The 17282-nt window shown below is 43.1% G+C and overlaps 1 protein-coding gene across 1 annotated transcript; it reads left to right on the top strand.

Annotated features, from left to right (window-relative positions):
* Nucleotides 1-3373: 3373 nt before the first annotated feature.
* On the top strand, nucleotides 3374-14863 carry lrrn1 (leucine rich repeat neuronal 1). Its single transcript, XM_042088158.1, has 2 exons — nucleotides 3374-4320; nucleotides 11674-14863. The coding sequence occupies exon 2, from the start codon at nucleotides 11927-11929 to the stop codon at nucleotides 14078-14080; it is 2154 nt and encodes a 717-aa protein (XP_041944092.1). The 5' UTR covers nucleotides 3374-4320; nucleotides 11674-11926; the 3' UTR covers nucleotides 14081-14863.
* Nucleotides 14864-17282: the final 2419 nt, after the last annotated feature.

Genomic DNA, 17282 nt, shown 5'->3' on the forward strand with positions numbered 1-17282 from the left:
AATAACAAAACATGAGTAACAGTTGGTATGTACTTCTTTTGCACAAATGTGAAAGCAAATACATCTGTGCTTAATGAGAATGAAATAATGCAATGTTTTGAAAGTATCCACTAGTATTCACTAGAATCAAATACAACCAAAAAGAGATAGCACAAGTGCATTTAGTATGTATACATTGTTTGCTTGATTTAAAAATGTCAGAGTTTGCTCAGTCTGTGGCACTGTGTGAAGAGCAGCCTTACAAGAAATAGGAAACCGCTTTGACTTGGACTCTAGAATGCAGACTCCCTTTGAAAGGCACAGGGGGAGAGAAGGGATGCTAGCACGCTAAAACCCTTGACTTTCCCCTTATCCTGTCCAAGACATCCCTTCAAGGCTTTCCGCCTCCAAATAGCCCTTTGCTCGCCCACTAACTGAGAGGAACTACCGATCTCTCTCTCTCTCTCTCTCTCTTTCTCTCATTCTCTGTCATCTTCTTTCTCTTTTCCTCCATAAGGCAGCAGGAGGGAATCGTAGAGATAAGAATTTAGTGAGAGTTTAGCTCTCTCCACCTGTCTTTCTCTTGCCTGCTCTCCGAACCACAGCAGGCGTTGAGGGCACAGAGCTGTGTGTCCTTCTCTCCCTTATTCTATTTCTTCCCACTGCAAATCTCTGTGCTCACAGCGCCAGTGCTCAGCTGCCACTGATACAGACCTACGACTGTTGACAAACTTTACATCAAAATGTCACATCGAGGGGAAATATTTGATCAATCTTGGGGTGGGAAATGAGACTAGTGACCTATTACCACCCTGGAACAAAACACACTCCTGTCACATTCTCCCCTTTAAGGCAGATCAGTGTGTAAGTGTGATCCAGGCCTCAGTGGTGACCAATTGTAGAATATATGGTACCATTTTTTCAAAGTACAGTACCTGCAGTTTATTTTGGAAGGCCAATACATTTAAATGTAAAATAGCTTTTACTCTACTAGATTGGTTCAGTATGTCAAGTATGTCATAGCGTTTTGAAAAGTACAAAATGCTTTCCAAATAAATCAGGCAGACTATGATTCTCTTTTAATTAAAATAATTATAGCCTAGTAATCAACACAGATTTTAATTGGCTGGTTTGTGCAACCTGTTGCACTTGCAGTCTCTAGTTAGCTTCAAATAGCAGCCATGCAGCTAGCTGTCACAGGAGTTCCATTGATTTAGCAAAATGTGTTGTTGGTCCAAACTGGTTAAATATAGTTACTAGTTCAGGTGTGCATATCTACGCACATCCGCACAGTACACAAACACATCAGCTTAACCCATGCATACACACACTACCACTTCTTTGTTTACAAGTTTACAAGTGTAATTATTAGCCATGTGTTGTTTTTTTATCATTCAATTTATATAAGATGTTGACATTAAACTCCATTTCCAAGTCTTCAGATAATAGAGCAACCTACATTTAATTTAATGGTGGAGATCCCTTGTGGATATGTACATCCACTTAGACATTGGACAGGCATTAGGCAGTGTGTGTGTGTGTGTGTGTGTGTGTGTGTGTGTGTGTGTGTGTGTGTGTGTTAGCACTACTTGCTTCCATATGCTTTGTTCTGTTTTGGCAAATTGCATTAAGTGTCAAGGACTTGGAGGGCAGACTATTTTGAAATCAGTTCAACAAATGGCCCGAGCCAGAGCTAAATTTGGAGGAGAATGCGTTTTGCGTTTTCCACTATATGAACACCGTCCAGAGACTGTGTCATCCCTTTCATGAAGCCAATATTTTTGAGAGGGTGCCCCTCCTAAGGGAGAGAAGGATCCAAAACAAGTCTGGTCCACCTCTTTGTTTTTTTTAATATTATGTTATGTTATGAGGAAAGCCACCGTGGCACAATGTAAATGTGTCCCTATGTAAATGCCTAGTTAAATATAACATTGCATTCCAAATACATAGAATCAGAATGAATCATGTAATGGGAATGGAAGTCCCTCTAAGTGTTAATCTCTACCAGTGGTGTGTTGAGAGCTCCCTCCCTCCATCCTCCTGGCCTGTGGAGAGTAGCTCGTTTGTCGTGGCGAGCCAGCGGGACCGTGTGCTGATGACAGTGACAGCCCAGCCTCCACATTAGGGATCAGGCCTACTCCCATCCCATGCTAACTCTTGAGACGACTCATCATGCAGCATGGGGAGGCTGCTAATATTGGCTCAGCATGGCCAATGGGAGGGACTCACACCCAAACCACAGAGCACCGTCGTGGTTTAACAGGGTGACACTTACTGCACACACGAGGCTTGACAGTGATCATGTTCATGTAAGACATTTTTGTTTCTGTGTGTGTGTGTGTGTGTGTGTGTGTGTGTGTGTGTGTGTGTGTGTCTGTCTGTCTGTCTGTCTGTCTGTGAGTGTGTGTGTGTGTGCGTGTGTGCCAGAGCAATGCTGCTTTGTAAATACAATGCCATAACCATGACATTCTGTGCACAGAGACCATTGTACTTGCTGGAGCCCTGCCATTTCATTGCACAATCTTCAGAAATTAGATTGTGCATAATACCAATGAACACCACTGTGCAAGGGGACAGAATATTTTTCTCAGAATAGCACTTTAAGGCCTTTTTCTGGTTTGTTTTGGATGAACTAGAGTGGTGGACACCGAAATTTTGACGATTGGTCCTGTCTCGACTTTTCTGACTCATTTTGAATCGCCTTTGACTTCACAGTGTGGCTGGTAATGGGCATAATGTAGTAGGCTACTCAAACATGTCATAAAACAACCCTTAACGTTCGTTTTCAAAACTGTGCAACTCACCGAGTGGTAAGTGGTGTTCGTTGATTATTAAAAGCAAATATATCGGCGCAATGTATGATTTCCAGCCGTCTTATTTGCTATTGTGGAACTATTCATAACCGCTCAATAGTTGAACCTGAAGCATAGACGGTGGCGCAGCTATCAACGTGCAATGAGTCTTCCAACAGAAATCAATAGGATTTTACAAAATGCCAAATAAAACACGACAGAAACGGTATTTCGCTACGCTACTTGTTTTGGAACATCAACGAACACCACTAACCACTCGGTGAGTTGCATAGTTTTGAAAACGAACGTTAAGGGTTGTTTTAGGACATGTTTGAGTAGCCTACAGTATGCTCATTGCCAGCCACCCTGAGAAGTCAAAGGCGATTCAAAACGAGTCAGAAAAGTCGAGACAGGACCAACCGTCAAAATATCGGTGTCCACCACTCTAGTTCATCCAAAACAAACCAGGAAAGGGCCTTAAAGTGCTAAAAAACGAAATTTTCCTTTAATATTATATAGCAGCAGTGCAGTGGCTAACAACTCATGTTAACAATAGCCATATATTATCAGCCTGCCACAGCAATCCATGTTATGTCCACACAAAGCTGGGGTACTCATTTAATTAAGACTAAATAATTAGGACAAATACTTTCAGATGACAACACTAACCAATGTTTTAGTGTCTCGGTTCACCCTAGGCCTGTGTGAACCAACCAAGATCTCTAATGATGCCTGGTAAGAGATGAACATCTGGAGAAGTCCCGCTAAAGGTCAGAACTGAAGACAACAGAGCCTTTTCTCAGTTACTTACCATGTGGATTCTTTGATATTCTAAGTAAGTGAAAGGGCTAAATTAAAGCAAACTTGTTTTGCATTATGTTACGAATGGAACAAAGGGACATTGTGAAGCATGGGCAAATAGAGCACCACGCCGTCTCCTCCATCACTACGTCAAGATGGTAGGAGGGGAGAAGGGACGCGCGGGGGTAAAAAAGACGTTCTCACAGAAGAGTTCTAGCCCCCCTCTCGCATTAGTTATACCCCCTCACGTTTCCTCCTCCACGCCCTGCGTTCTCCTACTGCGCTCCCACTGCGTCTGCCTTTGTTCGCATCCCAACAAACCCTGAACAGATGGTGCTCTGCTTGGGCAGGAGTGACAGGCACCAGCTCGCAGCCAATCGCCTGGGTAGGAATCAGCTGACTCGTCTGGACAGCGCCAGGTGTTGTCATCATATTTTCCAGGCTTGAGTAGTGAGGAGAGCGCACTGGTTACTAGTCAGCGGATTGCGGGTTGCACGGCGCGGGGAGGATATCTCTTCAGACATACAGACTCACCATGCCCTCCCTGAAGGGTACCGTCGCGAAGTGAATGGGAAGAGAAAGCATGTTTTTAGAATCACATGGAGTCTGAGTAACATGTGAAATAACTGCAAATTGTTTGTGTGTTTATAAGTTATCGCCGTTTTAGTTCAGTGGGGCAAAGGTGCCCACGCGAAATACCCTGGGGAACACAAATGCTGTTGCGAGGTGGAGGCTGAAAGCCGACGAGGTAAGAGATGCTGCGAAATATGTCGATTGGTTGCTTCCTATATTCTGATAATAATGCACTCCTAACAGTTATTGTGTTTTATTTAAATTGTAAATTGTTGCTTTGTCTTGAAAATATGCCTCAAAATGTGTTTTCTGGGAAAAAAATAGGCTGATTCGGTACATAAGTGGGCTCTGTGACTGATGCTCTGCATTAAGTGATTATTTCATCCTTCGAGTGCACATCGTATAGAAATATATGTCGTGAGTCAAGTATGATGGTTGTTTTTGGTTGGATTTATATTATGGAATAAGAAACCTTTGCGGATATTCCTCCTTTGAGAAGGCTGATTTGATTTCCTCTAGAGCATCACTATCACTCGGAGCTATTTACTGCATTTCACTGCAAAGAGGGACGCATGGCGCTGCTGCTGCTGTTGCTGCTGTCGCCTTGTTGATAATGGAAGGGCAGTTAACTACAGTATTTTGATGAGCATGTTTTCATGTAACGATAACTGATGCGTAATGATGCTGCATTAGCAGTGGTTATTTTCGTCGTCACTGGAACGTTCGAAAAACAACTTCGTAACATAATATCATAAACATCATCATTTGTCAAAGAGTTTCTCGAAATATTTGTTTTATGTTTTCTGGGGATAGGGAATGGGGCATGCCAAGGATAAATAGCTAGTTCCGTCGCTCCTGAACGCGCCATACCTACAGTGTCATACAGTAGCCTATCGTACGTGTTGCTCCCTGGTACTTGCCATGCACATAAAGTCAATCGATCATCTTGCCGTTAAACAAATGTCTGCCCATTGAAAACTGTGATCTACATTCGCAATTTATTGTGAACCTCAAATAGATACCGTATTCAGTTGGTCAGCACAGCAGAAATGTGATTCGCATGTGAACACGAACGCATCCCTGGCAGGTGTCTCGATTTTCGGTCTTGCAAACTGGAGACTTCGAAGACGCCCCCTATACTCTGAAGAACGTGTTGGGCAGTGAGGCAGCTGAATAGAGAGGGGAGATGTATGAGAGTTCACGGAATGAGGAGTGGGGGGTCGTGGGTGAGGGCATTGTATTGTCCCGAGGGACGCCACCCTTGTTGCAGCTGTTTCTACCTCAGAGTCGCCAGAAGTTGCTCCCTCTCTATTCTCAGTGCCCCACTTTGTCTCATAACGATACAAAGGGTCTGTTTTCAAATACTGCTCCTCTACCCTAGATGTGTGTGTGTGTGTGTGTGTGTGTGTGTGTGACAGGCATACTCAGGTTCAAATACACACACCTGCAACTGTACATTTTTGTTTTCCTCTTCAGATAGTCCATAGTCTTCAAATAGTCCAAGAACTCCTCTGTGCTAAACTGTTGAGCTGGGGGAACACTCCCGCAACAGAGACAAGGACAGGGGGTGGCCGTCATGGGCTGGGCTGGTAGGAGACAGCTGTGAGACTGCATTGACTACTAGACCTGGAGGAATAGGACCTCTTAAGAAGTGTGTGTGTGTGTGTGTGTGTGTGTGTGTGTGTGGAGGGGGGGGGGATATTTGGGCAAAATGGGTATGGTGTGTGTGTGTTTGTAGGGGGGGGGGGGTACCAAGCCTGGCTTCTCTCATTGTTCTTGGGAGAAATGGGGGCAACACATGTCCTTTGTGTTGGTAATAGAGATAAGGTCTGGTGCAAGGCAAGCAGCTGTTTGACTCATTTAGGTCCAGTAATCTGTTTATGAAATAATTAATTTCTGTGTTTTGACAATAGGATGAGCACACAGAAAAGTGAGAGTTCCAAACAATGACTTATGATGTCATCAGTACACGATGTACAGCGATTAACAATGCAGGAAAGTTCTTTTTGAAGATAGGGTTGCTGTTTTTTTTGTGTAAACGGATCCAGAAATATTTGTTTTAACTTTTGAAGCAGTCATATATTTTTATGATTCATATGTTTAAAGGCATCTTTGACTTTGACTAAAAAGTGTACAACAGAGAGGCCATGTAAGGACGACCAATCCTCTTTTTTTCAGCGCACACTAATTATCCTCAAAGGAAATTGCTCTACATCCATCAAAGGAAAAGGCACTAGTGAACTTGTAGCTGAAGAGCAATGTCACCTTTAGGTCATAAAACTTGGCACATGGCCATAAATGTCACCTTCCTCTCCGCAACAAAAACCTTATCATGTTTTGAGGCTGTGGCGTGTTTAGGTGTGTTTGGATTTTAAGTACATCCGTTCGTTGACATACACATTCCTCTTGATCACCCTTTCATCAGTCTCATGGAGATTTCTAATTAGTATGCAATTAATCACCCCAATCCTCCCCAAGATCAAGGGATGGATAGCTGTGAGAGATCAGAATGTTAGATGTGGAGAAACACACACACACACACACACCCTCGCCCTGCGGGAGTTCTGATGATCTTGGAGAGAAATTCATTAACATTAATTGCTCACTCTTAGTCATTTGGTGAAAGTTCCCTCGTCTTATTTTTTGGATGTGCTCAGGCCAGGGGGTTGTCCTATGGCCAGTGGCCATGAAGATGTGGTCGAGCTCGTGCGGTTGATCTCAGCTAATTGGCGTGCCCCATGCAGCCAGGCTTCCCTTGCTAGTTTAGATGGAGTTATTGTGTGTTATTTTTGCTTCAAGCATCAGTGTTAGGTTTTCTCTTTACTTTGTGCTTTGTATTCAGGCTAAGTCAGTTTTCTCACTGTATCTGTAGCTTGCTTTCATGTCTAACTTTCATAATCATCATTTGAATAAAGCTTAGTGGTGGTTGTATACGGTAGTTGGCAGCGTTAGACAGAACGAATGTGCTCTCATAACTGCGAATATGTTACACAAACACTTTTGCCTTACAAGTGTAGCTTGCTTGGTAATCAAGATAACATAACAGTGTACTTGTGTTTAATGACATCAATCAGTCATCCAACAGCCACCGTAAGCCACCAATATGACTCTCTGTATCGCAGCAGTTTTGGATATGCAATTATATCAGGGCTGTACGTCAGGGCTGTACCTACTGTAAAGGTCAGAGGTCAAGCAGATAATCCACATGAAATTAGACGTGTGGGAAAGTATGTCCCTGACCTGACCATGCAGCAAAATGCTGTTGTTGTCATTATCATGCGTCTCCTTCCAAGGGCATATGGGGAGGCCATTAGCACCCACATGTCCCCATAATCTCTTTAGATTTCAGAATTAGGACATCGAAATGAAAGCCTATATGTCTGCTGTACATTTGCATATGCATGCACACTCTTTCGCTGGGCGCCATCAGAGCTTCTCTATGTATTTTCTCTCTTATCCGCAGGCCAGGCAGAGAAAACACAATTGGTTTCTGAGAAGTACAAGAGCACTGTACTTGTTTCCTGGATACATCTCTTTGCATTTGAATTCACATATCAAATACATCCAAGCTGCCATGTTAAAATGGCAGGACCACAATAAAAAGCCCTTCACATTTTATTGCTAGCAAGGCCTCCGTTCCCATCTGTAACAAAGTGTCATTCTATAGGGTGGCGGTGTTTGACAGGATGATGAAGTGCAGGTATTCCTTACTGAATGCTGAGAGCTGCCTTGATCTGAAATGCCAGGTGTTTTTTTTATGGCTCAGCATGAATTTCATGACAGTCACAGCGGTTGTTTGTGATTTAAGGCGAAGAGCACCCGAACGAAATCTGCACTTGAAAACTGTCTCTCCTGCCAGCAACCGATGGGGTCATATAATCTGATGAAGTGCTGTGATTATGACTCCCAGAAAGACTCTATAGTCCATACATAGCCTAGGACTGTTAGGCCTGATCAGATCTATGACCATTACTGCCCAGCTGACAAAAGACAGGCCTAGATTTTCTGGCAGCACAAGCACAGTTTGGTCGTCTTATATACCTGCCTCTTTTCATTCAGGCCTAACAGTAAAACACCCTCCAGTCAGTTTGCACGGTGAAATGTTTCCAGTTCTTAATGAAAATCAAATCTATTTAATGTGGAGCCAACTGCCATTTTTCCTCAGGAATATCTGAACCAAATGAAGTGCTGCAAGTATTGATGCTTATTGTGGTGGCATGGACATTAGACATTGTTTACAATCTGGTGTCATTTTCGGTGTTTAACTTTCCAGTACAGTAATAATGGATTTCACTTATGCTTTTGGCTGGATAAAGAGCGGGGAGTTCATGGCTGTAGACTTAATCTATGTGAACAGATCCTCAATTGAGGCTTAACGGCTACATTTCACAATACATGGTCTTAGATTAAATTGTGATATGAAAATGCTATCCCCCTCACTCTGAAGAGGTCTCTGGTCTTATTGTGGCTTATGGTGACATTAGCACTGAATCTGTGATTAACCTCAATATAGTGAAATTAACACATCACACTTGTAAAGATATACTCCTACGGAAGTGAAAAATTGGTTTAACAATGGCCATTAGTGGTAGACTTGGCAGTGCACAAAAGCAGTGAAGCAATGTAGAAAAAAAGCTAGCTGGGCATTGTCCAGTTCAATAAGGGGTAAATGTCAATCCAGAAGCACTTTTTATCATACGAAGCATCATTAGCTCAAGAGTACACCATGGTCCAGTAATACCACATTAATGTGTTGTGACCTGCTTATTTCGTCGGGGTTTACAGCTAATGGATGCTGCAAAGCTAATCTTCTCAGTGCTTCGCTCAGCCAACCTAGTGAGGTAAAGCCAAGGCAACCTGTCCCAAAGATCTCTCAAAATTTGACGTAAGTCACAGCTGTCACAGAGATAATTCATGACAACTCAGACGCAAATCCGTCAAAAATTGAGCACCTTATTTCACTTAGCTGTCAGGCAGCATGATGAAATGAAAATGTATTAACCTGCAGTTTATTCTCCATGTTTTACAAGTCCCTGTGCAATTGCAGTTTTCCGACGTTAGCTCTTGTAATATGCTCTTGCGATAGATTTCCTGCAAGCCATCTTCCATGCTTTTGATCTGGGCCAACTGCAAATTTATTTTTTCTTTTGTGTTTTGCATCACCCCTGACTTTCACAAGAGACTTCTTTGTGCCCGTAGACAGGGTGCAGTCAGCATGGTGTCATATGAGCTGCATGAGGCTGCAGAGACGGATGATGCAGCAGTGGTGGTGTGTGTGTGTGTGTGTGTGTGGGGGGGGGGGGGGGGGGGGGTGGGTTATGCTGGTCTTGTCCCTGTGATATTCATGATGCAGGGCTGCCGTCGTCTTCACATCACAGGGCCAGGCAGGAGGTGCAGAGGCCCACTCATTTGCGTGTTGTTTGTTATCCCCTGTGTGGCCCCGTAGCTCCTCAGAGACCAAGCTGATCCTCAGGATTCAAATCAACCCCCCCCCCTCTCTCCCTCTCTCTCTCACTCTAAACCATGTTCCTCTATTTGCACAAGTGGCACCTTGGCCCGTTATTGATTTCCACTTTGCTCATTAAAAGACAACTGTACAGCAGCTGAGATTTAGTGGCTCTTCTCCAGTTAAATGAGTTACATTGCCAGTCATGCACCTCTTACTGCATCAGATCATCTCTGTTTGGAGTTCTATACGTGCTGTAAGTCACAGTATGCCTTCATTTCCATCTGAGAAGACTTGTACTGTAGTCATAGATGTGACTACACTGAAAGATGAAAATGTTTAAACGCTTTAATAACTCTAATTATATATATATCACTATATGTACACACACACACACACACACACACACACATATATATATATATATATATATACATATAATATATATATTATATATATATATCACTAAATGTAGACACACACACATATATATATATATATATATCACTATATGTAAACACACACATATATATATATATATATATATATATATAGTGTTATAGTTTTTTGATAAACACACATGCTGTTTGGGTTCAGTTATTTAATTAGATTTCTGTCTCCCACATGCATGTACAGTAATTGGCTTTGTCACAGAGCGGCTGTTTTTCCAGGGAAATGAACATGAGCTTGAGATCCTACCCCCGGGCTGTGTACTCTCACTCAGGGTATGCTGTGACTGAGATGATGCCAGTGCCCTAGCGGAAAATAACAAACACCCAATACCACCCACCCCCAGGTGCTGCCATGTCAAAATAAACTATGCCAACCAGTCCTCAATGAACAGGGCCTTTGAACACGTTTTCCTACCTCATGGTCAACATAATGTGAGGTTGGTGAAACATTGCAATATGGATCTCTTAAAGCTCCAAACTTACTCAGAGAAGTGCATGAGGATAAAAAAAGGGGTTTACTTTTTCTCTTTTGGCATTCAGCGTATCCACATCCACACAATGCTTTGTTTACTGGAGGGGGGGAAATATATATAAAAATATATTTAACAGCTTTGAGAGACAAAGAGCCCTTTCTTCTATCCTGCCGCTTTTTCTTGTTTGTCCTGGCTTGTTGAGCTTGTCAGAATTCGACTGCTCAAACAGAACCGGTGCGTCTGTGAAGTGCTCTGTTTTCAAACATCTCCCCGGCGCCACGCTCACGCTCCAGCAGTCTCTATTTTTATTTCAAAGAGCGCCTGTGCCCCAGTACAAACACTGCTCACCTGTCTCCTCAGCAGCACTGTTTGTGCAGTCTTGCACTAAAAACAACTATAGAAGTTAAGCTATTCTTTGATCTTTGATGATAGATAAGTATTTGGGTGGAAAAGAAATGCTCAATTAAACAGCGCTGTGTAATTAGGAGTGTGGAATTCTTTCATACGTGTCGTACAACTGAGGAAGATGTTAATGAAGGCAGCTGTGTAGAGCAAGACTGATAGATAAGCGTTTTGGAATGTTGTCATGATCAGTGTATGGTAACTGGATTTGATTACGGGTTCAATAGCTACAGTAAAGGCAAATAAATTCACACAAAACCCTTCTCAGCCCTGTTTTTATGCATTCAGTTGCCACAGATTTCTCAGAGATTCTCTGAAAGCGATACAATTATTTTTCTGTTGAGCACTGAAGTTACAGGCCACATTAAAAATGCAAAAGCTTGCTCCTACTGAGAATACGTCGGTATCTGAGGCTATTTAATGATGCTTGGAGAAGCTAATGATCATCTCTTCTGTGGATGGCCGGCTAGATGAAAGTGCTCGATCGAATTTGATCACTGTCCAAGTACACCGACTTCAGAGCAGCACTTCATATGACTTGCATTAACTGATTTTGCATTTTTATTTTTGTCACATTTGATAATTCTGCACATCACTTCATTCCATTTTTACTTCATCTTAAATTAATTACTTTTTTTTAAACCACATAATCACAAACTATTATAATTAAATATTGAATATGAATTTAGTATTGATTTTAAATTTGCTGATCACAGTCCACCCTTTGACATGCCTGTTTTGTTGTTGTGTTTCAGGTCCATCTTGATGTCTAGGGATCCAGCTGGGGAAAGGAATATATCTGTTATGAGGACCTTTGAACTACACCTGTGCTAACATTGTGCTCTTTGCGAGGCCTGCAACACCGGACAACTTGTTCTGGAATATAACAACATTCCAACAACCCTTGTGGATGAAATATTTACCCCATAAATATAACAGCTCTGGCACAGCTTTTGATCTCACATCAACCTCACATTTGAGCTGATTAGAATCCAAAATCAAAACAAAATGGCTAGAGGGACTTTCAACCTTTCTGGACTGGGCTGGGTTTGCTGTGTGTTGCTGCTGACGCCATTTGGACTCTCCTCTGTCCAGGGTACAGAGTGTCCTCAACTGTGCGTGTGCGAAATCCGCCCTTGGTTCACCCCGCAGTCCACCTACCGAGAAGCCATCACCGTCGACTGCAATGACCTTCGGCTGACTCGGATCCCTGGCAACCTGTCCAGTGACACACAGGTTCTCCTACTGCAGAGTAACTACATCTCCCGGACCAGTGAGGAGCTGGAGCAGCTCTACAACCTGACTGAGCTGGACCTCTCCCAGAACAACTTCAGCAACATCCGGGATGTGGGTCTCACCAACATGTCCCAGCTCACCACGCTCCACCTGGAGGAGAACCAGATTGTGGAGATGCCTGATTTCTGCCTGCAGGACCTGACGAACCTGCAAGAGCTCTACATCAACCACAACCAGATCACCACCATCTCGCCGAGTGCTTTCTCAGGGCTGCACAACCTGCTTAGGCTCCATCTCAACTCCAATAAGCTCAAGGCCATCGACAGCCGCTGGTTTGAGTCCACACCCAACCTGGAAATCCTGATGATTGGAGAGAATCCAGTCATTGGCATTCTGGATATGAACTTTAAGCCCCTTGTTAACTTGCGGAGCTTGGTGCTTGCAGGGATGGATTTGACTGATGTTCCAGGAAATGCCTTTGTTGGTTTGGGAAACTTGGAAAGTCTTTCATTTTATGACAATAAACTTGTCCGGGTACCTCAAAATGCTCTTCAGAAACTCCCCAATTTGAAGTTTTTGGACTTAAATAAAAATCCTGTCCACAAAATCCAAGAGGGGGATTTCAAGAACATGCTGAGGTTGAAAGAGCTTGGCATAAACAACATGGCTGAGCTGGTGTCCATTGACCGCTACGCTTTGGATTATCTCCCAGAGCTGACCAAACTCGAAGCCACCAACAATCCCAAATTTTCTTATGTGAACCGCCAGGCTTTCCGTGATGTCCCTTCCCTGGAAAGCCTCATGCTGAACAACAACGCCCTCAACTCCCTCTACCAGGCGACTGTGGAGTCCCTCCCCAACCTGCGAGAGATCAGCATCCATAGCAACCCTCTGCGCTGCGACTGCGTCATTCAGTGGATGACCTCCAACAAGACGAGCATCCGCTTCATGGAGCCGTTGTCCATGTTCTGCGCCATGCCCCCGGAGTTCCGCGGTCAGCACGTCAGGGAGGTGCTGCTGCACGACTCCCCTGAGCAGTGCCTGCCCATGATGTCCCATGACACCTTCCCCAACCACCTCAACCTGGACATCGGCATGACTGTTGATCTGGACTGCCGTGCCATGGCCGAACCCGAACCGGAGATCTACTGGGTCACACCACTGGGCAACAAGGTGATGATGGACACCGTGTCCGAGAAGTACCGCCTCAACAACCAGGGGACCCTGCGCATCTCCAACATCCAGGTGGAGGACTCTGGGCATTACACTTGTGTAGCCCAGAACGTGGAAGGTAAGGACACGCGAGTGACCGCACTCCGCGTCAATGGCACTCTAATAGACAGCACACAGCTCATGAAGATCTACGTCAAACACACCGAGTCCCACTCCATCCTGGTGTCCTGGAAGGTCAACTCGAACGTCATGACGTCCAACCTTAAGTGGTCGTCGGCCACCATGAAAATCGACAACCCCCACATCACCTACACCGCCAAGGTTCCCGTGGACGTGCATGAGTACAACCTCACTCACCTGCAGCCTGCCACCGAATACGAAGTCTGCCTGTCCGTCTCCAACATCCACCAGCAGACGCAGAAGTCCTGTGTCAACGTCACCACCAAGCACGCCACGTTTGCGGTGGCGATCTCTGACCAGGGCACCAGCACTGCACTGGCAGCCGTCATGGGCACCATGCTCGCCATCATCAGCCTGGCCTCCATCGCTGTATATATCGCCAAGAGGTGGAAGAGAAAGAACTACCACCACTCTCTGAAAAAATACATGCAGAAGACATCTTCGATCCCCCTGAATGAGTTGTACCCTCCCCTAATCAACTTGTGGGATGCCGACAATGACAAAGACAAGGATGGATCTTCAGAGAACAAGCCCACCCAGGTCGACACAACAAGAAGCTATTACATGTGGTGAAAGTGGGGGGGGGGGACATTTTAGAGCACAAAGACACATTTTAAGCTATTTTGTGCGAAAAACAAAGGTGGATTTGCTTCTTATTGCTTTGCTTCTTGCGGGCAAAAAAGAGACTGAGCCGTCAGACTTTTTCAGTACAGCGTATTGCCTTTTTTGTCGTTCTCTCATCCTTTTGACACAGCTTTGGCAGCTTTGGTTAGCTTCCATGTTAGTTGCTGTGGTCTTTCGTTTGTTCCACTCAGTTTTTTATAGCACAGCATAGTTAATGTAAAGAAATGACTTTGGATCGACTAGTGCAGTAGCAGTGAATTTGATCCAAAAGGCATTTGTCTTTGGAGATATTGATAAAGAATGCAATGTTTCTTTCTTTCTCTCTTTTGTAAAACAGTTAAACTGTTGTGCACTGAACTATATAAACAATTTGTCTATGGACTCCAGTGTAAGCTGACAAAGTGAATTTAGACTTGATACACCGTCTATTGAATAATGTTAGCGATTGTTCTGTAATGTTGTATCAACTATAATTTGAACTATTTTGGACTTAATCAAAACCAGTCATTTTTTCAATTTTATTTAGTAATTATATTTTAAGGTTAAATTACTGTAAACAAGCAATAGAATCATGAATGTTTAAAATTAGGTTTAAGTGCTGTAGATGACAATGCTTTTTTAATTACTCAGATAATTCCTTTTTTGCTAGAAACTGTCAATTACCACTTAGTTTTGTTGTGATTTACACACGCAAAATATGTTGTATATTAAGGCAAAAACAGAAATAAAACAAGTTCGTTCTCATATTTTTTATACAACGACTTCCCAGTCACGAGTCTGTTTTGTTTTGCTTTATTCCTTCAGCAAGTCAGCAGTTTTTAAGAATGATGTGATAGTTATAAATAGTTATAACATTATCTTTCAAGTTACTTCATTTATACTTTTTGAATACCTGATTTATTTCAATAATGGCTATAGACTAGTATTAAATATACTGCTCTGAGTTATTTAAAACAGTAGCTTCACATTCCTCAAAATTAGCTTAATCAGTTGACTCTAAATTATGTGGAAGTATAATTCAGCAGGAAATGAGGATATTTTGGATATGAAAAAATGTGGGCTGTAATGGTCCTATGGGGTTGAATTGTTTTTCTGTATTGCTAGTAGATCAGTGCTGTTGGGGGAGGATCGCAATAACAGCATGCCAAAGAGTGTAAAATCCTGAGGGTCCCACAATCAGTATATTTCCCTATATTGTAGATGACAGTTTAAAAAAGAAACTGCCTGCTGTTCATATTTCATTTATTTGATGGCCAACATGAATGCTCACCAGCTTTCAACATTTCTCTGTAAAGTTAGATAACCATATTCAGGAGGCACTTTTTCAGCCAAATTCTGAAGGCAATTGTCAAGCACTAAAAAGGCTCAAGACAAGACCTGACCAAGGCAATTATTAAATTTTAATTAAAGCCTTGCCTTCTCCACTCTTTCATTATAATAACAAAAGCTTCACTTGCGCATACATCTTCAGCTGTGTGCAATGCCCTGAAAAGGTGGTGCAAAACATTTATTACATATAGAAGCAAATTAAACACCTTCCCCGGGCATTCCCATTGAAAAGAGTTCATCTGTATAAGAACCACATTCGCTAATGACATTAAACTAGAGTCTCCCTCCTGTCTGCCTCCAAAGTGACTGGGGACATTGGTGTTCCTATGAGGCTTAAGGAGCGGATGGGTTTAGATCAAAAGACTGATGTGATAAAGGATCACGGAGGCTATTAATTACCCCCACATTGCTATGCTATCAGACAGTCAGCAGCTAGGCCTAAATCAGCCAGATGCTCGTAGCTCCAAAGGCCTTGCCATGATTTCACTTTAGTATTTAACTTATTTGTCATGCAAACAGCAGGCATTTGGGACACATTACCTTCACAGATTTAAAATGCACTGTTAATTAGATATACTGAACATGTGCCTGACATTCCATCCATTAATGACAGATTTATCACAGATTAGTCTTTTCATCAAATCTTACCAAGACCACTGCTAATGAGAGAGAGAGAGCGAGAGAAGAGGGGGATGCTTCAAAAATCATAGATTTTTCTACATAGATTTTATTATATACCTCTTTACCCGTGAAACTGAGCTCAGCCTTCCAGCAACCTTTACCTCCATTGCCTGCTTCTCCAGGAGCAGGAGTATCCGTTGGGACTTTTCCTACCCGAGTTGATTGGAAGTTCAGAGCTTGCCTGGGATTTTCTGACTCCACTTCTCTCTGCTCCCTGAGGATTGTGCGTGTGGTGCAGTTCTCTTTTTTCCATACCCACTCTCCTCTCCGCCTCTGTATCCCTGTCTTGCTGGAATTAACCTCCGTCAAAACAGGATTCTTGCAATGGCTAAAAAAACCTCAGAATCCAAAATGTAGTGGGATGTTGCTGTCTTTTTGCTCACAACTTCTTTGATACCTCCAAAGTCCATATGAATATATTCACTTGCAAAGCATGGCATAGGATGCTCAACAGCATGTAGTATTGGGCATTCCAGCTGTGACTGTGAGGTTTAACCAGAGCACAGAAAAGTGCACTCTGACAAAGTAGAAGTTTCTGCCAACAAACAGCTTCCTGTCTTTTGATCCTCACACAGCTACACAGACCAATGTGCGACAATATCCCTGCAAACAGACTGTGTTTGTGTCTACACACAAGTGCCACACACTCGGTGACATAGGCTTTTTCAGTGTATTTAAGAGCCAGGTAGAGAGGGAGCTCTCCGAGTTCATTAGGAGCCACTTGGCAACGGCCAGCAGGCCCGCTGTGGGAGTGGGGGAGAGTTTGGAATGGACACTGGTTTGTGTCTTTCAGACTTTTTAATTGCTTTTCGCTGGCAGTGCCTCCCCGACTTTGTGCCAGGCAATTAGGTGCTTTCAAACTTGATACTGCGATGTCCTAGAAGCCTGCTGCCATCGAGGATCACAGCCCCTCACAGATACACTAGGCTGATTATACTGGATAGGCATAGCGGCCATATTATTTGAGGGTATTGTGTTCAATTCAGGTGTTTTGAACTATCGGTAATGTCTCTGATTGAACGTGAAAAAAAATATACGAGTGTTTAAGGTCATATGTCTATGTTATGTGACTCTTTAATGAACATATTTAAATGCTAGGGGTATTAGTTTTTGTTAGGCATGTTAGGCATGTTAGGCATGT

This window comes from Alosa sapidissima, chromosome 4, assembly GCF_018492685.1.
Source record: "Alosa sapidissima isolate fAloSap1 chromosome 4, fAloSap1.pri, whole genome shotgun sequence".
Lineage (NCBI taxonomy): Eukaryota > Metazoa > Chordata > Actinopteri > Clupeiformes > Clupeidae > Alosa > Alosa sapidissima.

Bases quoted from the DNA above. Each gene is read 5' to 3' on its own strand.
- lrrn1 (XM_042088158.1), top strand. From the start codon at position 11,927: ATGGCTAGAGGGACTTTCAACCTTTCTGGACTGGGCTGGGTTTGCTGT.